The sequence below is a fragment of the Aquarana catesbeiana genome, linkage group LG05, assembly GCF_042186555.1.
Source record: "Aquarana catesbeiana isolate 2022-GZ linkage group LG05, ASM4218655v1, whole genome shotgun sequence".
Classification (NCBI taxonomy): Eukaryota; Metazoa; Chordata; class Amphibia; order Anura; family Ranidae; genus Aquarana; species Aquarana catesbeiana.
This window is the reverse complement of record NC_133328.1, coordinates 37931062-37959039: the sequence shown is the minus strand read 5'-3', so window position 1 is coordinate 37959039 and position 27978 is coordinate 37931062. Positions and strand designations below refer to the sequence as shown.

The 27978-nt window shown below is 43.5% G+C and overlaps 1 protein-coding gene across 1 annotated transcript in view; it reads left to right on the top strand.

Moving 5' to 3' along the window:
- The window catches only part of VPS50 (VPS50 subunit of EARP/GARPII complex), a 390966-nt gene that overhangs the window by 235426 nt on the left and 127562 nt on the right, over window positions 1-27978 (top strand). The window contains exon 13 of the mRNA XM_073629604.1: window positions 14434-14566. Within this exon, the coding sequence (XP_073485705.1) occupies window positions 14434-14566 (133 nt within the window). The remainder of the gene's footprint in view (window positions 1-14433; window positions 14567-27978) is intronic.

Genomic DNA, 27978 nt, shown 5'->3' with positions numbered 1-27978 from the left:
CTTTGCTTTACTTTATGATCTACCAAAGACACACAGGTATAAGTGAGACAATTGCTTTTAATTTCCTCACTTTTTAGAGGGGAATAAATTATTGTTTCAATAAGCTGTAGGGGGACTAACAAATTTGTCCACATCTGTACTTTTGCACACTTTTTACATACTTCTTACAATTCCTGATCATGTTCCTCGCTGATTGCAAAGCTGTAGTTGTGAGTTGCTGGGGAGGGGGCGCGGGGATGTGTGGACCGCTGCTCACGGATGAGCAGTGGTCTTCTCTGCAGTCTGCTGTCCGGATCTGAGGTTTTTATGCTACTGTTGGAGGTAAAAACAATAACAACAATGAGACATTTTAACAATGTTTACCTGTACCATTTCAGCTATCTCTTGAATTTACCATGATACTTCTGTCTGGCTTTTAACCTGACCCTTAAACCTGAATCTCAACCTTATTTTAGCCATTAACCTAAAGCATAAAATAGACCCCACGCTTAAAGTGTAAGTTTACCTTTTTTCAGAAAAAACTGGGGGAATTCACACCCTTTTCACCCCACCGGTCTCCGTTCTACTGCTCTTTTATGGATGATGAGCTGTCAGTGCCCACGTAGCCAGTATAACAGCCTTGGATTTTGAAGTCCCTGCTCTTCTTCCAGGATGGATCAGAGCAATTGTAATTGTTTAGCACCAGCACAGATAATTGCTCTGATCCATCCTGGAAGTGGATCCCAGGAGAGGGAGAAGAGTGGGGATTGCAAATTCCTAGACTGCCACACCGGCTCTGTGGACATGGCCAACGCATCACCAATGGAGGGGACCAAGGAGGATGTAGGGTGTGAACTAACCCTTTAAAGCCTCAAGGTTTTTTATTTTAATGCATTCTATGCATTAAGGTAAAAAAAAACTGTGCTGCAGGGCCCCCACCCATCTTATTCTTACATGAGCCTGTGCCGATCCAGTGATGTGCACGAGAGCAGCGGCTATCACCGCTGTAGCCCTCCACATTGGGCAGATTGATAGCGGTGAGAGCCACTGGGTCCCGCTGGTGTCGATCAAATGCTGTGACGAGGGAGCGGGGGGTGGGGCTGAGTTGCCTGGTCTGTGTCAATAGACAGGGTGGCTCAGGAGCGAGCCCGCACGGTTGCGCCCATGGAAAGTGGCTTTCCATGGGAGCATTTGCCAAAGAGGAGGGGCATGGAGTGCCAGCAGGGGTACCACAGAAAAGGAGGATCGGGTCTGCTCTGTGCAAGACCATTGCACTCCGAGGGAGATTAACAGCTTTGTGTTTCTTCCATTTGTGAATAATCGCAGCAACTCTTGTCACCCTCTCACCACGCTGTTTGGCGATCGGTCTTGTAGTCCATTGCATAGGTCTACAACCTTGTCCCTGACATCCTTGGACAGATCTTTGGTCTTGCCCATGGTGGTGAGATTGGAATCTGGTTGATTGCTTTTGTGGACAGGTGTCTTTCATACAGGTAACAAGCTGAGATTAGGAGCACTCCCTTCGTTACCTGTATAGAAGAAAACTGGGAGCAAGAAATCTTGCTGATAGCGGATCAAATACTTATTTCACTCATTAAAATGCAAATCATTTTATAACTCTTTTGAAATGCATTTTTCTGGATATTTTTGTTGTAATTATGTCTCTCACTGTTGAAATAAACCTACCATTAAAATTATAGACTGATCATTTCTTTGTCAGTGAGCAGACATACAAAATCAGCAGGGGATCAAATACTTTTTTCCCTTCACTGTATGCAGCACCGTGTATGCAGCATGACTGTACACACAAAATAAAAATAATTGCTAAAAGCAGGGAAGAAAACTTTATATTTGCAAAAGAGTCTTTGCATGTCTTCTGCCCAAAAAAATATTACCTGCTTGCAATTTTTTATTTTGATAATTTAGTTCCACTTAAAACGCAGCTCTAGATATTCTTTTATCCACAAACTCTTAGCAGTAAATTAAACCTTGAAAACCTGTACCTTGATTATCTGACAAGGGAATCAGGACAGCTGATAGGGGGTGGAACCAGTCCTCCTGTACCAGGACCAGCCCCACCAGTTTAGTGGGAGGCCAGGTGCCACATCCACATTTCTCCATGGTGCACTGTGAATGCCACCTCCTTATTCTTCACTGGCCACGGGCTGAGATGGGGGGAGCGCATGGTCGGGCCCCACCCTTGGCCCTTTCAGGTAGGCTGTACCAGGGCTTCATGATTTCTAATGGCAGCCCTGACTGGAACAATCGGTGCCAAATGCACACTCTTCTCTTGTGATGGGCAGCACATTGGCTTAGTGGTTAGCACATCTGTCTTGTAGCACTGGGGTCCTCTGTCTGAATTCTAGTCAGGTCCCTTGAGTCCTGCATGTTCTTCCTGTGCTTGTGTGGTTTTCTGGGTACTAGAGTTTCCTCCCACACTCCAAAGACATGCTAGTAGGTTAATTGGTTCCTGTCTAAATTGGCTCTAGTATGTGTATATATACATATGAAATAAGGACCTTAGATCATAGGCTCCTTGAGGACAGTGACACACGTGGATGTACAGTACGTAAAGTGCTGCATAAACTGTTGGCGCTATATAAACATTTGTGATAAATGAAAACCTCTGATTAGGAGGCATCCAAATTTTTATCTTGATTTACATAACAATATTTTCCTGATTGATTGTAGAGATATTTGGTCGGTTTTTAAACTTCATGATCATTTTGAAAAAAATTAAAAGCACATCTCAGTATGCACTCGTGCATTGTTGTTATAGCGTCCAACATATCCCCCACATTACTGGATCAGCACCCAAATCTCATAAGCTCAATTGGCTCATATACAGTCATGGCCAAAAATATTGTCACCCCTGCATTTCTGTCAAATAATGCACCACTTTGCCCAAAAAATTGTTGCAATTACAAATGTTTAGGCATTCTCTTGTTTATTTCTTTTGTCTGTATTGATATGACACAAAAAAGTGAAGAAAAAAAAAGCCAAATCTGACACATTCCTCGCAAAACTCCAAAAATGGACTGGGCAAAATTATTGGTGCCCTCAATTTAATATTTGGTAGCACACCCTTTGGATAAAAAACTGAAATGAATTGCTTCCTGTAACCATCAGTGAGTTTCTTCCACCTCTGTACTGGAATTTTGGATCACTCTTCTTTCGCCAACGGCTCCAGGTCTCTCTGATTGGAAGGGTTCCTAGGTGCTCTATCTGGACTCATTGCTGGCCAGTTCAGTACTCTCCAGTGCTTTGTCTTAAACCATTTCTGGGTGCTTTTTGACGTGTGCTTTGGGTCATTGTCCTGCTGTAAGACCCATGACCTCTGACGGAGACCCTCATTTCTGACACCGAGGCCTACATTGCACCCCAGAATTCTTTGGCAGTCTTTAGATTTCATGCACACAGTCAAGATATCCAGTGTCTGAAGCAGCAAAGCAACCCCAAACCTCAGTGAACCCCTGCCATGTTTGACTGTATTCTTTTCTTTAAAGGCCTAATTTATTTTTCTGGAAACAGTAGAATGATGGGCTTTACCAAAAAGCTGTAATTTTGTTTCGTCTGTCCACAGCACATTCCCCCAAAAGGATTTTGGCTTCCTCAGGTAAGTTTTGTCAAACTCCAATCTGGCATTTTTATGTTTCAGTGTCAGCAGTGAGGTCCTCTGACTTCTTCTACCATAGTGTCCCTTTTTTATTTAGATGGCGACGTATAGGGAGAGCTGACACAGTTGTACCCTGTGCCCGAAGGTTAGCTTGAATTTGTCTGGAAGTTGATTGAGGTTCTGTCCACCATTCAAGCAATCCTTTGCGATCTTTGATAAATTTTTCTCTTTCGTCCAGGGAGATTAGCTACAGTGCCATGGGCAGTAAACTTCTTGACAATGTTGAACACAGGAACATTAAGATCTCTGGAGATGGACTTGTAACTTTGAGATTGTCCATGCTTTTCCACAATTTTTGTTCTCAAATTCTCTTAGCTGCTCTTTCTCTTCTCCATGCTCCATGTGGCACACAGAGACACACAACAGAAAGGTTGAGTAAATTTTTCACAATTTTGGTTGCCGGTGTGATTTCTATATTGTCAGCACCGGTAATTGATACAGGAGAGTTTAATTACAAATTATAGGAGCATCACAAACTTGGAATGCAATTATTTCTTACAAATTTAAAAAGTTGCCAATAATTTTGTCCAGTCCATTTTTAGAGTTGTGCGTGGAATGTGTCGGATTTGGCTTTTTGTTTCTCCACTTTTTCGTGTCACACCAATACAAACAAAAGAAATAAACATGAGAATGTAGTTGTAAGAATTTTCTGGGAGAAGTGGACAGAAATGCGGGGGTGTCAATATTTTTGACCATGACTGAAGGTATGCTGTTACTTTCACAACTGAAGCTCTCAATAACTTGCTGTCAAGCTAGATGAGCAGTTATATATTTTTTATTTCTTTTGATCTATTTATTTTCTGCTATAGCAAAAAAAGCTGTGGGATTATATTTTTATATTACTAAATATTATTTTGTTTCTCGCATAAAATTTCCAGCTATTTCTGGAGCTATTGTTCTGCCTGTGCATTGCCCATACTCTGTATTTTAAGACTATGGAATACATATTTTAAATTGTTTGCTTGAAGCATAATTAATAAAACATCTTCATGGTATATATCTTTTAAATGTTTAATACTTTTATTACTGGCTTTCCTGGAAGGGAAATTTGAAAAAGCCAAAATGATATGCAGCAAAACATTGGATTTTCTGCACAGAAATACAATCTGTCATTGAATATTTCTTAGCCAGTGGAGATCTGTGATTTATTATAGAGCCAGGCTATGTAAAAGTGATTTTAAAATGTATGTAAAACCCTAAATCCAGTTTTCACTATGTTTTGGCATTAATGTATTTCTTTATATCGTTTTCTTAAAGTCATATTAACCCTGCTTTTTTTTTTTTTTTTTTTACCACCAAAGTATTTGGGTCAATTCTGCAAACATATACGGTACCAGAATGTTATTTCAAAAAAAAGTATTCCCAGTGATTTAAGCGGTATTAAACCCAAAAGCAAACATATATTGCAGCTTACCAATTCTTAAAAGTGATGGCTGCATTTGTTTCCGTTTTAGGCTTGCTTTCTTTTATTTTCAAATAAATTGTATGACAGGCTCACCCAGGACAGGGGCTTTTGGAGGGGACTGCAGGCTAGCCTTTTGTCTACCGCCTATGGGCCCTGGCTTTCAAGGGAACACTACTCTTTTTGAGGTGTGTGCCTGGGGGACACTTGGAGTTGCCTTGTTTCTGATTTGGGTTCGTGTCTCCCCAGAACACACAGACTCTGGGAATCTAGGCCCAGGATCCATGTTAAATGCTTAGATGGCACATTACCAGCCATAACTGTTCAACACTGGGAAACTCATAGCAGATGGTAATCTCATCAGCTCAAACTACCTGTCTTTTACCCATTGGTAATTGTGCTAATTATCACACCTATTGTTTGCTAGCAAACTACTGTGGGGATGTGTTTATACTTGTAATAATGAGTGTCCAGGTGGCTAGTTGTTTCAAATGACGGCTGGGTGGCGCGGTTCTCGTTATGGGTGGACGTCATATGACGGCCCTCCAGAACGACCACTCTCGCGCGCCCAAGGGGGCGCACATCGTGGCGAACGGTGGTGCGGTGTGTCGGTCTGACACACCGCTACACCAATCTCGGTAAAGAGCCTCTGACGGAGGCTCTTTACCATATGATCAGCCGTGTCCAAACATGGCTGATCACAATGTAAACAGGAAGAGCCATTGATCGGCCTTTCCTCACTCGCGTCTGACAGACGCGAGTAGAGGAGAGCCGATCTGCTGCTCTCCTGATGGGGGGGTCTGTGTTGATTGTTTATCAGCGCAGCCCCCCTTGGCTGCCGTCAGGACCACCAGAGATTGCCACCACACAAGACCCCCAGGTATGCCTGAAAGAATGTTCCGACATTCTGGCTCCTACTATAACACATCTCATAAATCAATCGTTCAGAGAAGGGATTGTTCCAATCACCCTCAAAAAAAGGCATTGTCAAACCCCTCCTAAAGAAACCCAACCTCGATCCTAACTACCACAGACCGGTTACAAGCCTCAACTCCATCTCCAAGATTATGGAAAAAACAGTAGTACAACAGCTACAACGCCACTTGGACACACACAAACTCTTGGACCCACTGCAATCAGGCTTCCGCCCAGGCCATGGCACAGAAACGGCACTTCTCAAAATATGGGTCGACGCCCTCGAAGCAGCAGATGATGAGGAATCATGTCTCCTGGTACTGTTGGACCTCAGTGCATCGCTCGACACAGTGGACCACAATACCCTACTCATCTGCCTCACAGAAGTAGCTGGAGTCTCAGATTCAGATCTTCCATGGTTCGCATCCTTCCTACAAAATCATTCACAGACAGTGAAACTAGGAGCCTTCACCTCTGAAACTCACGCAATTTCTTTCCCTCAAGGTTCACCCTTGTCACCAGTGCTCTTCAACATCTACATCCGTCCACTCCTCCAAATCATTAGAAAATCGGACCTCTGCTTCCACTTATACGCTGATGACACCCAGAGACTAGAAAAATGCCTCACATTGATAGACGACTGGATGACCACGAGCTCCCTCAAACTCAACGGATCCAAAACAGAGCTTCTTCTCCTCCACGCAAACCGTAAAACGAAAACTGAGAACCCTTGGACACCACCCACCATCCTTTGACAGACTATCTCCCCAAGCACCAAAGCCAAAAGTCTCGGAGTCATCTTTGACTCAGAAATGTCAATGGATGCACAAATAGGATCTGTAGTCAGTGGATCTCCTTCGCCTACTAAGTAGACTCATCCCCTTCATTCCAGAAGAGGACAAAGCAGCAGTAGTTGGAACAATCATCAATTCCTGGCTCGACTTCGCAAACTCCCTCTACATAGAACTAACTAAATACCAGATTGCACGCCTACAAGCCATCCAAAACACTGTAGCAAGACTGGTAACAGGGAAAAAACCCTGGGAATCCATCTCCCTATCCCTGAGGAGCCTACATTGGCTAACCGTAAAGGACCGGATCACTTTCAAGACCCTCTGCCTCACCCATAAATGCACTCAAGGAAACGCTCCACAATACCTATGCGAGAAAATAAAACACTACACACCTAAGCGCGGTCTTCGATCAACTAACCAAAACCTCCTCCTCATTCCCAAGTCCCGCTACAAATCAAAGGGAGAACGAAGATTCGTAGTCCAAGGACCATGGTTATGGAACGCTCTACCCGCCAACATCCACATGGAAGAAAATCATCGGGCCTTCAGAAAAAAACTCAAGACCCATCTCTTCTAAGAAACAGGACTAACAGCACGGATCAAGAGCCTTGAGGCGATTCAGTTCACATTTGCAGCGCTATACAAATCTTACATTCATTCATTCATTCATGCCACCCTAGACCACCAGGGAAATGCCATTCGGTGCCCAGGCAGCTGCCAATTGGTGCCCATCCCCAATGCCTGCCAGTGCCATCAGTGATGCCTATCAATGCCATCTATCAGTGCCGCATATCAGTGCCACCTGTAAGTACCCATCAGTGTCGGCTATCAGTGCCCGCCAGTGCCCCCCATCAGTGCTGCCTACCAGTGCCCATCATTGCCGCCCGTCAGTGCCACCTCATTGGTGCCGCCTTATCAGTGCCCTATAATATCTGGTATCTATGTTCAGACTGGAGGAAGCAATATACTGACAGAAGCACTCAAGTGGAGTGTCATAAATAGGTTGTAAACTAGTGCCTAAATGCTATGCCTCCATTTCTTATGCATATGTACATAAACCAAATTAAATGCCTATGGGAATTTAAATGAGACATAACATTGAGTAGATTATACTGTATATAAAAAAGATCAGTTTATTGAGCGTTTACATGAAGATCTCACAGAGTTAAACAACAATCTGGTTAGTTATATCCCACATATTGCAGCCTAGGGTACACATTTTATTGATAGAATAAATCCATACAAATATTGCAACATAGTCAAATTACTAAAAAGGAAGACCTCATAAAAACTTGACGCATTTCGTGAATCTTCGATTCTTCAGGAGTAGATGGCACCCATATAAAATCTGTAAGAAACCAGCTTGATAAGATCATTGTTGTGGCACCTCCAAATGATGACCACCACATACTGTCTGGCCTGGGAGTTGTGGAAGGGGTACAGTACACCCCGCCGGGGTAACCAATGAGTGGCACAGGGAGATATAAAGATGGAATATGAAAACCCAAAGTCCCACCTGTTGCCAATCATATGGGCGATCCATCCGGCCACTCAAGATTGAGGGTTTCTTTCTTCTATTTTCATTTGGTAATCCAGCCAGCAAGTCTGTTACATAGTTGGTCAGGTTGAAAACCAATCCAAAAGAACAAGCTCTCTTGCAGATTTATCAGTTACGGGGATGAGGCAAACCATTCAATACTAGCAGGGGTGCTAAATGTAAAATTTGAATCCCAAGTATCTGAAGAGGGAAAAATATTACAGCTTTGGCTGTAATTCTCCTTTGATTAAAAATTTTTCAGAAGCCGCTTCAGAGCCACCTCCCTTTACTTCTGGTTGGAGGGGCACACACTGTAAATATCACAAAGTCCAATGACTGCCTGAATTGCTGCAGCAAGACTACGTGTCCCATCACCCAAGCACATGTGTGAACCGATGATCTCTCTGCCCACTCACCTGACAATCTTGGAAAGCTGGAGAAGAAGCCATTTATAGGGTTCTGAACTGCCTGACATTGGAGCGTTGACACATCTGATTGCTTTGCCAAGTGAGAGCACGCTAATAGTGTGGATCCAGGGAACCCTACAATGGAAAGGAGCCTCCTTCAAAATTAAGAGAATAAGCTAAGGAAGTTTTCAGTGAAAACTGAAAAAGAGAAATTAAAAAGAGATGACAGAATGATAATAGATGGAAAACCAACAAACAGAATGCAAATATTGCTGCCATATGTCATTTTTTTTTTAAATAGAGGGTTTATTAAGACTTTATGCCTATGGTTATAAGTAAATCTGTTGCAAAGATCCTTATGTAGCCCCCTGGTTAAACAGAGGCTACTATGTAAATTTAATTTATGCCTGGGCTGTAGGCAGCTCAGACTGATTGCATAGTTTGTATTTGGCCTTTTCCTAAGCTCAGTTGAGTTGAGCATTTCTCGCTGTTGCCAGTAGGTGTCACAGGTATCACAGGTCATAGTATTGGCTGAGTTATGACTATTTCTATTTCCTTCAGCCAGCCCAGTAGGAGGTTCATGGCCACTAGTGCATGATGGGGAAGGATATATATTTGGAACAGGCCATGTACTCTCTCTTGCCCCAGGCTGAGGCCTGAGGAGGTACTGCTGGGGGGAGATCTGTGATTAGACCTCATTGCCTATTTGGGGCCTACGATGCTGAGGCTGACCTGCCCAGTCCGGAGGAAGTCAAGCCAAGGTGAGAAGACCCAGGGGAGGCCCCTTGCTGGAGAGAGCCAAGATGAAGGCTGGTCTCTCAGAAGGGCCTGACTCGCTTGGAGGATGCACTAGAATCTGAAAATGTGCTTGCAGTCAGACTAAAGGTTCCGACGCTGTGAAGCTGTATTTTGTTCTGATTCGGAGGCGTCTGTAACTGATCTGCTGTGGTATCAGAGACCCCTAACCCTCTCTCATACCTCCTTTTCAGTTCAATATTAGGGCTGGGTTCACACTGTGTGCAGCGCGGCTCACAGCATGGGGTCCAGTGCGTCCCCGTTCACCGTTACAGGTCCAATTTAGGTCAAAATTTTTGGCTGAATTCTGACCTGAAACTGAGCCAAAGACGCACAGGACTCTTCTGCAGTGTGCCCCAAGGCCACCCCAGAGATGTGTGAACCGGTGCCATTAAGAGCCGGTCACACTCCCCTTTCAAGCAAATTGGATGCGGGGAAACAAACATGCAATTCGCAATAGTGTGAACCCAGTCTAATGCCCCGTACACACGGTCGGATTTTCAGACGGAAAATGTGTGATAGGACCTTGTTGTCGGAAATTCCGACCGTGTGTGGGCTCCATCACACATTTTCCATCGGATTTTCCGACACACAAAGTTTGAGAGCAGGCTATAAAATTTTCCGACAACAAAATCAATTGTCGGAATTTCCGATCGTGTGTACACAAATCCGACGCACAAAGTGTCACGCATGCTCAGAATAAATAAAGAAATGAAAGCTATTGGCTACTGCCCCGTTTATAGTCCCGACGTACATGTTTTACGTCCCCGCTTTCAGAATGATCGGATTTTCCGACAGCTTTGTGTGACCGTGTATGCAAGACAAGTTTGAGCCAACGGAAAAAATTCTAGGATTTTGTTGTCGGAATGTCCAATCAATGTCCGACCGTGTGTACGGGGCATTAGACTTTGAAAAGACCAAATGTGACTGCCATCCCATTTCTATTCAAAACTCTCCATTATATAGCCATGGACTCAGCCCTGGCTTAAATACTAGCTTGCTTCCTGCTTCTGGAAGTGTTATCCTGCCTTTAGAGTACCGGGGGGTGCTACCCTTAATTGGGGATCCTGCAAGTAACTACTTCCTGTAGTAGGCTGACAACGCTATGCTACTGCTATTTACAATTATAACCTGCTATGTGCACTCTTTCAGTTGATCATTGGTTTGCCTGTTATGTCTATTAGAAAGGCAACCCGTCGGCCAACTGAAAGAGCGCACATGCAAGGTAACTACGCTGCAGTTATTTTGGAGGCAGTGGCTTATCGCATTCAGTCTTCAAATCTACTCCTAAAAAGTTCAGGTGCTGTTTGGAGAGCCAACATATGACAGTCTGTGTAATGAATGTCAGCCCTCTCCAGCTAGAGGGGAACCAAAACACCAGGGATGGTGTTGTACAAAAAAAACAAACCGCAAAAGATTCCTCTTAAACCAGCACTGGGGGATGATGGCTACTAACCACTTGAGACATACCTCGGAAAAGTAAAAAAAAAGGTCTATGCCATGGTTTGTGATTAAAAGATTTATTGTGAAATCAAAGTCAAAGAATTCCAAGAATGGAAAGGGTTCAAATAAGGGTCGGTTCACACATGGGCAACACGACTTTAGCGCGACTTTGTACCGCGACTTCAACGCGGCTTCAGCGCGACTTTAGCGCGACTTCAGCGCGACTTCGGCAAATTACGAGGCGACTTGAAGTCGCCTCCATGACAGGCGACTTCGCCTGTGGCCAATCACCTCTCTGGGAGGGAGGGGGGAGGGAGGGGTTTTCTCTGCAAAGTCGCTTGAGAGATCCGACTTGCAGGCGACTTACATTGAGTTGAATGGGTACAAGTCGCCTACAAGTCGGATAGAAGTAGTACAGGAACCTTTTTTGAAGTCGGAGCGACTTCAGTAGTGTCAGTTAAGACGGTTCAATTCACTACAATTGTAATCTAAATGCTAAGCGACTTGGGGCGACTTGGGGCGACTTGAGGGCGTACAAGTCGGATCCCAAGTCGCCCCAGTGTGAACCGAGCCTAAGGCTGACAGACAATCAATGTTAAACATTATGCTTGATTATGAACCTCGATCTCACCCAAACCTCAGCAGGCTGACTCAGGCACATTAGGGCCAGTGCTGTGGGAAGCCAAGTGGTGTGTAGGTGCCAGATGTCCCAATGGGCATACACCCAGTGGAAAGGATGACAGACCACTGGCTGAACCTATAAGGGTCAGTGATGTAGAGAGGCCCCCAATAGACCTGGCAGAGGACTCCAAACTGCCGGATGGTGCAGCTGGTGTTGTCGGGCGGCGTGCCGGATGTGTTACCAACACTGAGCGATGTCGGACCGACGCACCACAGCGAGGCTTGGGATGGAATGCAAATGAGGTAGTAGAGCAGATGGAAGGCTGTCAGCAGGCTGTAGTCATGACAATGCGTTTCGGGCGTTGCCCTTTATCAAATCATGACCCTTACAGTGGTCCGTCATCCCTTCCATTGGGTGGATGCCCATGGGACATCTGGTGCCTACACACCTGTTGGCTGCCCCTAGTACTGACCCTGATATGCTCGAGTCAGCCTGCCAAGGTTAGGGTGAGATCGAGGTTCATAATCAAGCATTATGTTTAGCATTTAGTCTTCAGAATCTCAAGGCAAGAACTTTTGCTAGACATTTACAAAACAGTTTGCTAAAGAAAAATGTATACACTTAGGCATGTTGTCAAACATACCGAAAAAATAGATATAGAGTTTATATACACTTTGGTTAAAATACTACTGTGCACTACATAGTTGTTGCTAGATCTAAAGAAATGGTATAATCCGATTGTAGGGTGCGGTGAGTTTTACAGTCATCTAGCCATGTTCTACAGAGTTCAGCTTTGCATTTGCGGGGTGCCAAACAGCCTCTCCAAGGAAGGTCTCCTCTTCCACTCATAGGCTGAAGAGTCTATTCATTCCTATTGAAAGGACATTGTTTATTGTAAGCTACTAAGCATTTTTCAACAGTTAAAGTGTACAACTATTCTTTAAAGGAGATGTATGGGGTTATGAAAAAAAATAAACACATACTCGATGCTGCAGCATCGCTGTGATGCTGCAGATGGCTGCACCCGCCAACTCTAAGCCTAAGAACTGAGAGATTACATGACCACTGATCGCTCAGTTCTCGGTTCGCTCTGAGCAGAAAGCGGTGACTGTCAGTCACCGGCACTCTGCCCCTCCAGAGCACAAGTAGGTGCACTCAAGAGAAGTATGGACAAATGAGCTTTGGCCATACGTCTCAATTTACCCGTGACACTGGCATTGACAAACCTGCAATTATACTGTATGTGTTTTAATACCTTTATGGGACATTTCTAAATGCATATAGTGATTTCTAATGGTATAATTCAGTCCGAATTCAGATGCAATTTAGAATCCACCTAAACATATAAACACAGGAGTACTTGATCTGGGAAACGTTTTTTAAACTTCCCAGATAGTTTCTGCTGCATTTAAAAAGAACTAAATGTAACTTTATGCTGGGCATACACCAGTTCAATTTAGTTGGAAAATTTTCATTTTTAGATATCCATTTGGTTTTCTAATGCAGGGGTCCCCAAACTTTCTAAATAAAGGATCAGTTTACTGTCTCTCAGACTTTAGAAGATCCAGACTGTGGCCAGTTAGGGTAGAAAATGCCCCGGCATCAGACTTAGTCAGTGGGGGGTAAAATTACATAGCGCTTGTGCTCAGTAGGAAGAGGAACAGTGCCCCATCACTGGTATTATTTGGAGGAATAGTGCCCCATTATTCATATCATTCGGAAGAATGTTGCCCATTGTTGGTGTCATTGGAAGGAATGGTGCCGCATTGTTGGTGTAAGTGGAAGAAATGTTGCCACTTTGTTGGTGTAAGTGATAGAAATGGTGCCACATTGTTGGTGTCATTGGAAGGAATGGTGCCGCATTGTTGGTGTAAGTGGAAGAAATGTTGCCACTTTGTAGTGTAAGTGGAAGGAGTGGTACCACATCATTGGTGTAAGTGGAATGAATGGTGCCACATTGTTGGTGGCAGTTGAAAAGTATAGCATTGTTGGTGGCAGTTGGAAAGTATAGTTCCCCTTATCAATTGGAATAATAGTGCCTTGTATAAGTGGTAGGAACAGTACCCAATGACCAGATAAAGGCAAGCAAAGGGCTGCTGTTTAGAGACCACAGTTCTTGTGTTTAGTAGAGTCAAATCAATGTTCATTTTAGCCCATGGTGATGAGAAAATTGGAAGGAGCAGGATGGCAAATTTTGCAGTGGAGATTGCAAAAATCATACATAGGCTACTTTCACACTGGTGCATTGGCGGTAAAGCGCCGCTAGTTTTTATCATCGTTTTAGCGGCGCTTTTCGGCCGCTAGCGGGGTGCTTTTAACCCCCTCTAGCAGCCGAAGAAAGGGTTAAAAGCGTCCGAAAAGCACTGCTGCTGAACAGCTTTGCAGGCGCTTCGGCAGCAATGCCCATTGATTTCAATGACGGGCGGTTTAGGAGCGGTGTATACACCGATCCCGCGCCGCCCCAAAGACGCTGCCTGCAGGACTTTTTTTTCTGTGCTGCAAGCGTACTGCCCCAGTGTGAGAGCACTCAGGCTTTCACACTGGGGTGACGCTTTACAGGCGCTATTTTTAGCGCTAAAACGACTGAAAAGCACCTCCATTGTGAAAGGGGTCTTATGAAACCTGTTTAATACATCTGGTCCTCCATTCAAATAGCAGGTGTGGACAAAATCTTAGAGGCTTTCAGATTTAGTTGACTCGATGGCAAAAAAGAAATGTTCTGACAAATAATTTTTCTACAAACGTTCAAATATCTAACCGTTTATGGCCAGCTTTAGCCATTTTTTGGTCTTTTTCTTAGGAAAGACTACTGGTGAGATGGATTCAGCGCTAAATACGTGAATCTTCTTTTGTTTCTTTGCAGCACATAACATCCGATAGCTACATCCCGTGTTTGACTGACCTCTGCAAGGCACTGTGGGAAGTCATGCTAAGTTACTTTTGTACAATGCAATGGCATGAGAAGAATGATCAGGAGGAACCTCAGGCTGCTTCTGGTAAGAAGTATATAAATATATTACGTGTGTGGGTTTTTGTTTTTAATGCTCTAAAGCTCACCTCCAGGCAAATTCTATTTTATTGCTCCCCTAAGAAAATGTGAACACGTGACTCCAGATCGGTAGGGTTCAAAAAGACTATTGATGGCCTATAAGAGCATTGAAAAGCCTGGAGACAGATGCATAATCCATAACCTCCTAGAATGTGCCAATCATCATATGCTCAGTCACAAAGTTTGTGAGCACTTGGATTCTCAATAATGGTTTATCAGCTGTGGGTATTAAGTGTTTTCAATTGCCTTCAGTTTTATTGTAGACCATTGTTTTTTTAAGGGCACCTCCTTTATAGCTTGAGACCTTGTTTTCCCATTTATTCGTTTGTATTCTACAGAAGTAGGCACTTTTCTGTAGCTGTGATGTTACATAGACCATTTTTGTTAGAATAAAATTGCATTTTGCATTCTAATTACAGCACTTGCGTGAAATAAATATGCACTTAAACCTTTTGATATGCAGCACAGCTTTGTGAATGCCTCAGTTATTGCTGTCTTTGTTTATCCCATTTAAAGCTCATTATAGATAAAGTGTGGAATAGTATTTCACTTAACACACTTGTCATTCTAAAGAATGATCTGAAATTCTCATTTTTGTTGTTTTGTCAATTTTTGTGTGATGCGGGTCGAGACAAACTCTTGTTCTGTGAAGATGAGTTCTGCATTGAGAGTCAGAGTAAGGACATTTTGACGTCTTGAGAAAGGGACCCTGCGTGGCCCCGAAACGTCAGCTTTATCTGAGTAATGTGTCGTTCCATTAATAAGCGTGATAATTGCATCAGAATGCTGGTGACTTGTCATTTTTTTTGCAGAGTACAGGTAAACTGCTTTGAGAAACACTTTTGTTGTATTTGTTGCACTATTGAAGAGGTGTGACATCTTTTCAGGATTAGCCCACCTATAACTGATGTCTCTTAAAGTGGAACTAAATGTAAGAAATATTTTGCGATCAGGCAGGCTTTTTATTGCAGAAGAGACATTCCATGTCTCTTCTGCAATAGAGTACACTTACCTGCCTGTTCACAGTCCTTTGCGGAATATACACTGAGCTGCGTATGCACAGCTCAGTTTACATGTCACCAGTGTACCAGAATGACTGCACTTCCACACTGGCTAATATACAGGTGCATCTCATAAAATTAGAATATCCTCAAAAGGTTTAATTATTTCAGTAATTCAATTCAAAAAGTGAAACTCATATATTTTATATAGATGCATTACACACAGAGTGATATATTTCAATCATTTCTTTCTGTTAATTTTGATGATTATGTCTTACAGCTAGTGAAAACCCAACATTCAGTATCTCAGAAAATTAGAATATTACATAGGACCAATAAAAAAAATTAAAAAATGTATTTTTAATACAGAAATGTTGGTTTACTGAAAAGTATGTCCATGTACATTATAGTATGCACTTCATACTTAGTCGGGGCTCCTTTTGCATGAATTACTGCATCAGTGCGGCGCGGTGTGGAGGTGATCAGCCTGTGGCACTGCCCAGGTTGGAAGCCCAGGTTGCTTTGATAATAGCCCTTAGCTCGTCTGCATTGTTGGGTCTGGTGTCTCTCGTCTTCTTCCTGACAATACCCCATAAATTCTCTATGGGGTTTAGGTCAGGTGAGTTTGCTGGCCAATCAAGCACAGTGATACCATGATCATTATACCAGATATTGATACTTTTGGTAGTGTGGGCAGGTGCCAAGTCCTGCTGGAAAATGAAGTCAGCATCTTCAAAAAGCTGGAGAGCAGAGGGAAGCATGAAGTGTTCTAGAATGTCCTGGTAGAGGGCTGAGCTGACTTTGGACTTGATAAAACACAGTGGACCAACACCAGCAGATAACATGGCTCCCCAAATCATCACTGACTGTGGAAACTTCACACTGGACCTCATGCAACTTGGATTCTGTCCCTCTCCACTCTTCCTCCACACTCTGGGACCTTGATTTCCAAATGAAATGCAAAATTTTCCACAGTCAATGATTTGGGGAGCCATGTCACCTGCTGGTGTTTGTCCACTGTGTTTTATCAAGTCCAAAGTCAGTGCAGCCCTCTACCAGGACATTCTAGAGCACTTCATGCTTTCCTCTGCTGACAAGCTTTATGGAGATGCTCATTTCATTTTCCAACGGGACTTGGCACCTTCCCACACTGCCCAAAGTACCAATACCTGGTTTAATGATCATGGTATCACTGTGCTTGATTGGCCAGAAAACTCACCTGACATAAACCCCATAGAGAATCTGTGGGGTATTGTCAAGAGGAAGATAAGATACACCAGACCCAACAATGCAGATGAGCTGAAGGTCGTTATTAAAGCAACCTGGGCTTCCATAACTCCTCAGCAGTGCCACAGGCTGATCGCCTTCATGCCACACCGCATTGATGTAGTAATTCATGCAAAAGGAGCCCCGACCAAGTATTGAGTGCATACTATACTGTACATGGACATACTTTTCAGTAAGCCAACATTACTGTATTAAAAATCCTTTTTTTTAAATTATTATTATTAGTTATGTAATTATCTAATTTTCTGAGATACTGAATTTTGGGTTTTCACTAGATGTAACCCATAATCATCAAAATTAAAATAAAGAAATGCTTTAAAAATATCACCCTGTGTTGTCACGCATCTATATAAGAGTTTTGACTTGAATTGAATCACTGAAATAAATGAACTTTTTGATGATGTTCTAATTTTATGAGATGCTCCTGTAAATGACCAAAGACCGACACCTGGAAGAACTCGGGGAGAAGATGTCGGTGAGAGATTTTGTGAGCATTGGAACTAAGGTAAGTATTTGTGCCTTTTAATTCCGCTTTAAGTTGGCTATCAACACTTACATTTCTTTTGTTCAGCTCAACAAGATAAACAAGAGAAAAGCCTCGATTCCCCATCCATGCCGGACAGTGTGGATGGATGAATCTCTCCTGCCAGCTTTTGTATTCTGTCAGCTAGCACCTATGGTTAAGAATTTTCTTGTCAAGCCGGAGAGTTCACAGAAATTGGTCAAAATACAACAGTTTATGGCAAGCAAGAGATTCTGGTAGCAGGATCTCTCCTCTCGAATCTCAGCTCCAGGAAGATTTTTTTGTACTGGGTAGAATAGCAATATGTTTCATTGTCGTTTGCAACCCCTTTGTGAAATTTTCACTTCGTTTCCTGTTTGAGTGGCACCTGTCACACTCTAATATACAGGGAAAATAAATAACTGACAATTTGAACTGTTTAACAGGCTACTAAAAATAGATGGTGTTTTGTTTTTTCCAAGTAATAAAGTGTGTGTGTATACATTATATGGCCAAAAGTGTGTGGTCATCCAACCCAGTGTTTCTCAACCTTTTTTCAGGCAAGACATTCTTTAAAATTATGCACAATCTTGAGGTAACCCTTTCTAAAAATGTAAACATCTAAGCTACCGTATATACTCGAGTATAAGTCGAGGCCCTAATTTACCACAAAAAAATCGGAAAAACTTATTGCTCCGAGTATAAGACGAGGGTGAGAAATGCACAGCTACTATAAGTGGAAAAGAGGGTCAACAATGCCCATTTGCAGCCTCACTGTGCCCATTTGCAGCCATAGGTCCCCCGAACTTCAAACTCGGTAGTTAAGGGTTCCTAGATGCCCCCTAGCTGCAGCCAAAATTTGGGGTCTCTGAACCCAAAGGATCCCGAAATTACATTACTGCAGATGGACACAGTTGGCCGACTTTGGGGCCCCATATCTTGGGGCCACTTAGTGCTAGGAATTTGATGTGCAAACCCAGTGGAACTAGCACCATAAAATATCCAAAGCTGGGGTTTCTAGCACCAAGTGGCCCCGAGATACAGGGCCCCAAAAATCGGTTCAGAAAATGTCAAGCACTTTTCTGCAGCAGAGAATGACATTTTCTGAACCGATTTTGGGGCCCTGTATCTCGGGGCCACTTAGAGCTAGAAACTTCAGCTTTGGATATGTAGTGGTATCAGTTACACTGGGTTTGCATACCAAATTTGGGGTTCCTAGCACCACGTGGCCCTGAGATACGGGGCCCCAAACTCGGTTCGGAAAATGAAATTTTTTGCTGCAGAAAAGTGCTTGACTCGAGTATAAGTCGAGGGGGGGTACTTTCAGCACAAAAAAATGTGCTGAAAAACTCGACTTATACTCGAGTATATACAGTAATATTTTTACATATCGCAGCAACATCCACACATAGCACGTAGGCTTCCCATCATTAGAGGTGATTTATTCCTCCACCTTTGCACACTGGTACTAACTAGTATTGTAGAATTTCTCTTCTCCCTCAGTTTCTCTTCCTCTCTGCTAAAATGACCCCGGTGCTGACAGAATGGGGCAAAGGAGGGGCAAACAAGATTGCTGTGCAGTCACCCGACAGCCCCCTTATCTACCATTGACCTAATCGGTTGCTGAGAAGCCAGTGGCTGGCCCGCAGGTTTAAATGCTGTACAATAAAAACGTGTGGTTGTGTGTAACACAAAGACGGGCTTCATCCACTCACTGACTTTTTGGACAATTTTTTGGATAATTTTTAGGCCTTTTGCCAAAGCACCCCTGAAGAGCCCAGATGGCACCCTGTTTGAAAAACCTTGGGCATTAATATGGAGTCCTCCACCCCACCTCCCCTTTGGTCAAAAGTGGTGACACCATGGGGTTAATTTACTAAAATCGGTGCAACTGTGCATGGTAGCCAATCGGCTTCTTACTTCAGCTTGTTCCATTAAGCTTTGACAAAAAACCTGGCAGCTGATTGGTTTCTATGCAGAGCTGCACCAGATTTTGTACTTTTCAGTTTTAGTAAATCTGCCCCCATGTCTTTTTGGCTTTCTTAGCTGGTTTTCACTCTCCTTGTTTACTAATAAGTGGATGTTCTTTTAGCTGTATTTACCATGTTACCAGCTTCTTTCCTGGACCATGTCTTTATGGAGCTGGCTTTGTACACAGGGGTACATCCATGCTGAAACAGAAAAGGGCCTTCCCCAAATTGTTCCCACAAAGTTGGGAGCATCAAATTTTCTAAAATGTCTTGGTATGTTGACGCCTTAAGAGTTCCCTTCACTGAAACTAATGGGCCAAGCTCAACCCTTGAAAAACAACCCCACACCATAATCCCCCCTCCACCAAATGATTTGGACCAGTGTACAAAGCAAGGTCCATAAAGACATGGATGAGCGAGTTTGGGGTGGAAGAACTTGACTAGCGTGCACCTGACCTCAACCCAATAGAACACCTTTGGGATGAATTAGTGCGGAGACTGCGAGCCAGGCCTTCTCATCCAACATCAGTGCCTGACCTCACAAATGCACTTCTGGTAGAATGGTCAAACATTCCCATAGACACACTCCTAAACCTTGTGGACAGTCTTCCCAGAAGAGTTGAAGCTGTTATAGCTGTAAAGGGTGGGCCAACTCAATATTGAACCCTACAGACTAAGACTGGGATGCCATCAAAGTTCATGCGCATGTAAAGGCAGGTGTCCTTATACTTTTGACAATATAATGTAGGTGTATTGGTCAGGTGCCCTCAAACGTTTGGCCATTCAGTGTGTGTGCGCGCGCATACCTGTAAATGTATTCATTGGTTTAAAAAAACTTTTCACAAAAAACAACTCTTCCATGCATTTTCAGAGTCTGTCCCATCCTCCTGAACGCCCTACCTCAATATTCATTCCCATTTCCTACTCTGTACCTTTTTAGGCAAGCCTTAAAAACTCATGAGCAGAGACCCTCCTAACTCTTCACTTTGCGTTTTATTGGATCTAAACCGTCTCCCTTTTTTGTTGGAAAGTGCTGCATAAATCCTGCAGTATTTAAATCCTGTATAATAACTAAAATAAAATTGACCCAATGGCAAGTTCCCCTTTAATCTGTATGCTTTCTAAAGTGATCTTCCCTTCAGCAATGTGACAGCAGAGCCTGGCATGATTTCAGAGATGACGTTAAACGCTCAGTAGTTTCCATAGCTCCAATTCATGTTGAAAAATCTGCAATGTTTAAAGCGGCCTTCAGTTTTTTTTTCCAACTTTCCATCTATTAAATCTTCTGCTCTTGTTGTTTTAACTTTGGATAGTAAAACATTTTCTGCCAGTAAATACCTTATACAGCCCACTTCCTGTTTCTTGTCTGGTCATTAGCCTAGGCTTAAGACATCATGTACAGCTCTCTCACTCTCGTGAGAGATTGTCAGGAAGGGAGGGGGCGTGAGTCATAGGAGGGCCAATGAGAGCTACAGGTGTGCCTCTGTGTGTCTGCGTAAATCCAGGAAGTGAACAGGCAGCAGCTTCAGCTGCCCACAGTTAAAATGGATGCAGCCAGACTCAGTGGAGGGAGATTTCTGCAGCTTATTTGGCAAGTACAGAATCACAGTATATATAAAATAATATGCAAAGTGGTTGAAGGGAAGCTTCAGAATGGCAAAGATGTTTTTATTACAAATTATGGGAGCAGACTGCAGTTCCACTTTAAGCTGTTTACATGTAACAAGACCATGGACAGCTTGCATGGTGTATAAAAAAAAGTGGAAAGTTCCCCACGGGGCTTTTTAGCAGCAAATGGGAGTCAAATATTTTGTAAAAATCACAGATTTTTTTTTTTTTATTTAAAAAAAAAAATGGTTAGACACAAAACATATAAAAAATTAATTAAAATATTAGCTCTGGTATATACAAGGCGAGACAAATTAGGCTGGGAAAGGTTATACATCAAGGGTGATACATTGTTACCCTTGGAATTGCACCATCCGATGTATAGAAATGCCCCAATGCATTTCGACCTCAAAGGTTATGGTCTTCTTCAGGGGGTTCCTACATTTCCTTTTCGCCAGGAAGACTCACTTAACCAGAGACTTCTTTAAAACCAGATAATCCCCTCAAGTGAGATCCCGGACCCACTGAGAGCCTGTCCACGCCCTCAACCCAAGGGGGTGACCCCGATCTGTGAGGCTTGCAAGTGGTCACATGTTTAACGGCCCCCCAACGGGGAATCAAATGGGCAGGAGCACCTTATTGCGTTGTTGAAGTAATTGTATGTTCAGATCAGAAGAGTATAAATACTGCATCCATCCATCTTGGGGGGCCGTTAAACATGTGACCACTTGTAAGCCTCACAGATCGGGGTCGCCCCCTTGGGTTGAGGGCGTGGACGGGCTCTCAGTGGGTCCGGGATCTCACTTGAGGGGATTATCTGGTTTTAAAGACGTGCCTGGTTAAGAGAGTCTTCCTGGCGGAAAGGAAATGTAAGAACCCCCTGAAGAACCTTCCCCTTTTTTTCAAAGACTTTAATTGGGGTGTGCAGCCTTCTCAGACTCTCACATATGTGTCGCTCTATGATATGGCTTGTCCGGTGTATGCCCATCACCCAGCTGATGTATGCTTACAATTTACTTCGTATAGGTAAAATCCGGATGTGATTTTGTACTTTAGATGGCCAATGCTTACTATAACTATGTTTTCAGGTTGTGTTTTTTTTATTTTATTTTTTGAACACTGTTGAGCTTTTTTATAAGATTGTACAGATTTGGTTTAGGTCTGATTTAAATTTAGCTGAATGGTAAAAACCCAATGTTATGCAGCCCTGAAATCCTGGGTTTGATCCTCACCAGAGTTACTATTTGCATAACATTTGTAGGCTTGTACTGTTAACTCCACTTTCTTTTCTCAACCTAATAAAATGTGCAACCAAAATGTGTGCGTGTGCATATCTTCAATTGATTAGACTGTCCTGCTTATACTAGTCTGCTAGCACAGGGGGCGTTTATAAAGGGTGTGCCTCATGGTTGGTGTCAGTGGAAGGAAGAGTGCCCCAGTGAAGGTGTCAGTGGGAGAAATAGTGCCCCATCGTTGGGGTCAGTGGAAGGAATAGTGCCCCATCGTTGTTAGTGGAAGAAATAGTGCCCCATCGTTGTTGTCAGTGGAAGGAATAGTGCCCCATCGTTGTTAGTGGAAGAAATAGTGCCCCATCGTTGTTGTCAGTGGAAGGAATAGTGCTCCATCGTTGTTATCAGTGGAAGGAATAGTGATCCATCGTTGGTGTCAGTGGAAGGAATAGTGCCCCATCGTTGTTGTCAGTGGAAGGAATAGTGATCCATCGTCGTTAGTGGAAAGAATAGTGCCCCATCGTTGTCAGTGGAAGGAATAGTGCCCCATCGTTGTTACTGGAAGAAATAGTGCCCCATCGTTGTTGTCAGTGGAAGGAATAGTGCCCCATCGTTGTTGTCAGTGGAAGAAATAGTGCCCCATCGTTGTTGTCAGTGGAAGGAATAGTGCCCCATCGTTGTTAGTGGAAGAAATAGTGCCCATCGTTGTTGTCAGTGGAAGGAATAGTGCCCCATCGTTGTTGCCAGTGGAAGGAATAGTGGTCCATCGTTGGTGTCAGTGGAAGGAATAGTGCCCCATCGTTGTTGTCAGTGGAAGGAATAGTGATCCATCGTTGTTAGTGGAAGGAATAGTGCCCCATCATTGGTGTCAGTGGAAGGAATAGTGATACTTCGTTGGTGTCAGTGGAAGGAATAGTGATCAATCATTGGTATCAGTGGAAGGAATAGTGGTCCATCGTTGGTGTCAGTGGAAGGAATAGTGCCCCATCCTTGTTGTCAGTGGAAGGAATAGTGATCCATCGTTGTTAGTGGAAGGAATAGTGCCCCATCATTGTGTCAGTGGAAGGAATAGTGATCAATGGTTGGTGTTAATGGAAGGAATAGTGATCAATCGTTGGTGTCAGTGGAAGGAATAGTGATCAGTCGTTGGTGTCAGTGGAAGGAATAGTGCCCCATCGTTGTTAGTGGAAGGAATAGTGCCCCATCATTGGTGTCAGTGGAAGGAATAGTGATCAATCGTTGGTGTCAGTGGAAGGAATAGTGATACTTCGTTGGTGTCAGTGGAAGGAATAGTGATCAATCGTTGGTGTCAGTGGAAGGAATAGTGATCCATCGTTGGTGTCAGTGGAAGGAATAGTGATCCATCGTTGGTGTCAGTGGAAGGAATAGTGATCAATCGTTGGTGTCAGTGGAGGGAATAGTGATCAATTGTTGGTGTCAGTGGAAGGAATAGTGATACTTTGTTGGTGTCAGTGGGTGGAAATGTGCCTCAAGGGCCTGTTCAATGCAAGCAAAGGGCTGTAGTGTGGAAACCACTATAACATTTCTTTGTTCAATCCAAAAGAAAAATAGAGAGTTTTGCTGTATTGCGAAGAACAGAGGTAAAGGGAGACCGTGCGTTTTTTTTTTTTTTTACTACAGGTGAATTGATAAGGGGACTGAAGGGGAGAGAAGGTCTCCACCTCCTATTATGTAAAAGACCACAGAAGATACATTTTCTTTTAGTGTAAAGCTACACACTTGTTTTGTTCTTTATCCTTGGATTAAAAAGATTGAAGCTTCCTTCCCTGGCTTCTTTTGAGTGTTTTGGTTGCTGAAGGATCCCTTTTGCAAAGCTAGGAGAAAGTTGTAGCCCAAAGGCACTCCTATTCATCATTATGTCAGAAAGGAGACCTGTTCTGTGTCTCATAACCGTCTTCTTTGCATCTTAGTAGAACATTTTTAAAGCAAGACTCTGATCAATTGCTAAGGGCAAAAAATATTTTGCTTGCGACAGCTTAATAAATGAGACAGAATATCCTTCGCTGTTAACTCTGCAGGGCACCTGAGGACACTCCTGAAGAAGTCGAAGGGACCCGCAGTTCTGACGTCTCCTCATTGACTTGCAGATGACACCTCAAAGTTCTATTCAGTGTACTGCAGAGACAAGAGGTCACACGCTCTGCTCTATCACATTATCATCTTGTTTTTAAAGAATGTTAATTGGGGGAGTTTGAAGAAGTGATGGGAGAAGTTAGCAATGATTAATACAGCTATATCTTCTTTGTATGCTGATCTGTAGAACAAAGTTTGTCTCTTGAAAAAAGGGGACTTTCATAGCAGGGTAGAGTGGATGTCAGAGGCGTAACTAGAACCTTCAGGGCCCCGGCACAAGAAACCTTGAAGGGTCCCCCTGACCCCGTCCCGCAGCCCTTGCCACTCATTTAGGGCCCATTACTCCCATTGCCAGCTGCGGGATCTCCCTCCGGCTAGCAGTTTACTTCCCAAGTCTATACAGTGGAGAGGGGAGGGGCTTCTGACCTGGACAGTTATCGGCTTCTGTACAAGCAGAGCGACTCACTTGTTTACTGAAGGCGATTCCTGCCCATGGGCTCCCATAGTTGCCAACATTTCAAAAAAGTTTTTAGGGACACCTTTTTTTAATGCATGTCCAGAAAGCCATTGGAAGCAGGGCATTTACTTTAATTAGGGACGGGGCATTCATTTAATATGGGTGTAGTTCTACAAGTGTCCTATTAACCACTTAAACTAAGTGGTTAAACCCAGATGGGTTTTACTTCCTCTTTGTCTCACTGTAAAGGTAAAGCATATTGGGCTACTATGCATCGCATAGTAGCCCATTATGTGTCACTTACCTGAAACCAAAGTCTGCGATGTCACCGCTGTCCCCATTTCCACAAAGCGTCCATCTTCCTTCCGGGTATCACGGCTCCGGCACTGTGATTGGCCGGAGCCGCGATGACGTCACTCCTGCGCATGCGCGCGGGAACCGCCAGTCACTGCACGATCTCCTTTAGAAACGGCACGCTTTCCGTTTCTAAAGGAGTCTAAAGTGCGCATGCACCGTAGACATCGGCGATCGCCTTTTTTGTAAATATCTCCTAAACTGTGGAGGTTTGGGAGATATTTTGAGCACCTACAGGTAAGCCTTAATCTAGGCTACCTGTAGGTAAAAGTGGTTGTAACGGGTGTACAACCACTTTAAGGACCAAGCCTGTTTTTTAGACTCAGTGTTTACTAGTTAAGAACAAGTTTTTTTTGCTAGAAAATTACATAGAACCCCAAAACATTATACATTTTTTTTCTAACACTCTAGAGAACATAATGGCGGTCATTGCAATACTTTTTGTCACACCGTATTTGTGCAGCGGTCATACAAGCGCACTTTTTTTGGAAAAAAAACACTTTTTTGACTTAAAAATAAGACAACAGTAAAGATAGCCATTAATTTTTATATTGTGAAAGATAATGTTACGCTGAGTAAATTGATACCCAACATGTCACGCTTCAAAATTGCACCCGCTCGTGGAATGGCGTCAAACTGTTACCCTTAAAAATCTCCATAGGCGACGTTTAAAAAATTCTACAGGTTGCACGTTTTGAGTTACAGAGGAGGTCTAGGGCTAAAATTATTGCTCTCGCTCTAACGATCGTGGCGATATCTCACATGCGTGGTTTGAACACCGTTTTCATATGCGGGCGCTGCTCGCGGCGGGATGGGGGGAGCCCTCTCCCGCCGCCGATAACGGTGATCTCACAGCGAATCCACCGCAGAGACCACCATTATCGTAAACAGAACCGCCCACTGAAAAGATGGATACCTCGATATCCATCTTTAAAGTGCCGACGTATATATACAGTGGGTGGTCGTTAAGTGGTTAACATATTTATGTGTTGGGGAAGCTTTCCTCGTCTCTAAGGCCCCTTTCACACAATATAAAGAAAATAAAGGGAACTGGGATTTTAAAGGTGCAATAGGGGACACAAAATTTATGTAAAAAATTTCACATTTTATTTAGAAAAATGGATAAAAACATATCTATAAAAAGGAGTTTACATCCAATGTAACAATACAATCTTTGATAGTGCAACCGAAGCAATTGTTTCTCAAAATGTTTCACCACATGCCGTGGCTTCTTCAGGAGAGTCATATCTATCAGGCACTGTATATAGGTCTTTCAAAGAATTGAATAATAAATTGAATATAAATTCTAATATTTGAACCGCTTAAATCAGGAAGCGAACCCAGACAAAGGATCATCTGATGACCACAGAGAGTAAATAAGATCGCGTTTTTAACTGATGGAAGAGGTCCTGTGATAAAGGTCTGATTTTAAACCACCAGTCCAAGCTACTTAGCTACAGTGTCTTCCCCAAAGCAGAGCCCCAGGAGGGGAAAAGACAACAAAGAACCTGGGTCAAATGGTGTATGATGAAAATGACATCCTCCTCCTCTCAGGCTGGCGGAGGTGTTACACAAAGTGTTACACTGGCTAAGAGATGCTGAGGTTCCATCTATTTTAGTTAAGGTAGAGGTGTACATTTGTCATGTAATTTTTATAAGGTGATGCTGGTGAGATAAAAGCAAGAGGAGTTGTGCTGAAATAGACCTGTATAGCAAGGAGATCAACTTATGCAAACAAATGATTCAATGACTAATTGAAACCTAGCAAAAGTTTAATCTGGTGTACCAATCTGGTTTACCCATATCAGAGCATCTCCACTGTCTGCTCCAGTCTCTGACAGGGTCTCTCCATGCAGCTTGAGCCTCGCACCTGCACCAGAAGGTGGACCGGGCGCCATCACATTTGAAGCTGGCCACACCCCCTCCCCGAGTCCCAGCCCAATCAAAATGCAAGCCTCGGCAGGCTCCGCCTCCGGCATGTTCTGCAGGAGTAGCAGCGAGTGTACTCGAGACCTGCCTAATCCGCTGATGGAAAGGAATTTGTGATCTCCACAGATCGGGACAGTTGGCAAGTATGGAGGCCCCTCCCCTCTGTACTGTATAGAGGAAAGTCAACTGATCACCGGAGGGAGATCCTGCGGCTCGCAGGCACAACAGAGCTGCCGATCGCCCCCTCCCGCCCCTCCACTGCGTAGTCAAGTGACAAACGGATGTGCAGGGGGGAGATTCTGGGTCCTGGCCCCCGACTGGTGCAACCCTGGTCGTTCCGCCACTGGTAGATGTATTTCAGAAGTTTGGCCTTCGGACTTCACTCGATAATGTACAAAACTGTAGAGTTTTTAAATTTAAAGGGGCCTCAATAAAATGCATCCTCCACATATTTACAACTGAGTTTTCAGTTGTAAATATTGCATAAACACACAATAGTTTTCGCAGCTATTAAAGTGCTCATAGGATGTTCCATCATGACAGTTAGGGCCGGTTCACACTGCTGTGGTGCGAATTTTGCACGAATTAGATCCGATTGCATTGCGAATTCTTTGTGTTCTGGTGAATCTTGCAGTCTATGGAGCTGAATTTGCATCGCACAAGGATCAAACTCGCACAGGACCCTTTTTGTACGCAGCTTAGATTCGCAACGCATTGATGTGAACGGCACTAATGGAAAACTATGTTATTTGAATTACTTGCGAATTTGAGCGATCGCAACGGCTCAAATTCGCAATAGAATTCGCAGCAGTGTGAACCGGTCTTTAAAGCATGAGTTTACTTTCATAAAACTATCCTTTAAATTGCTCCCTCCCCCAAGATTGTATACTCACCTGTTCATGATTCTGGCCGATCCAGATTAAGTGGA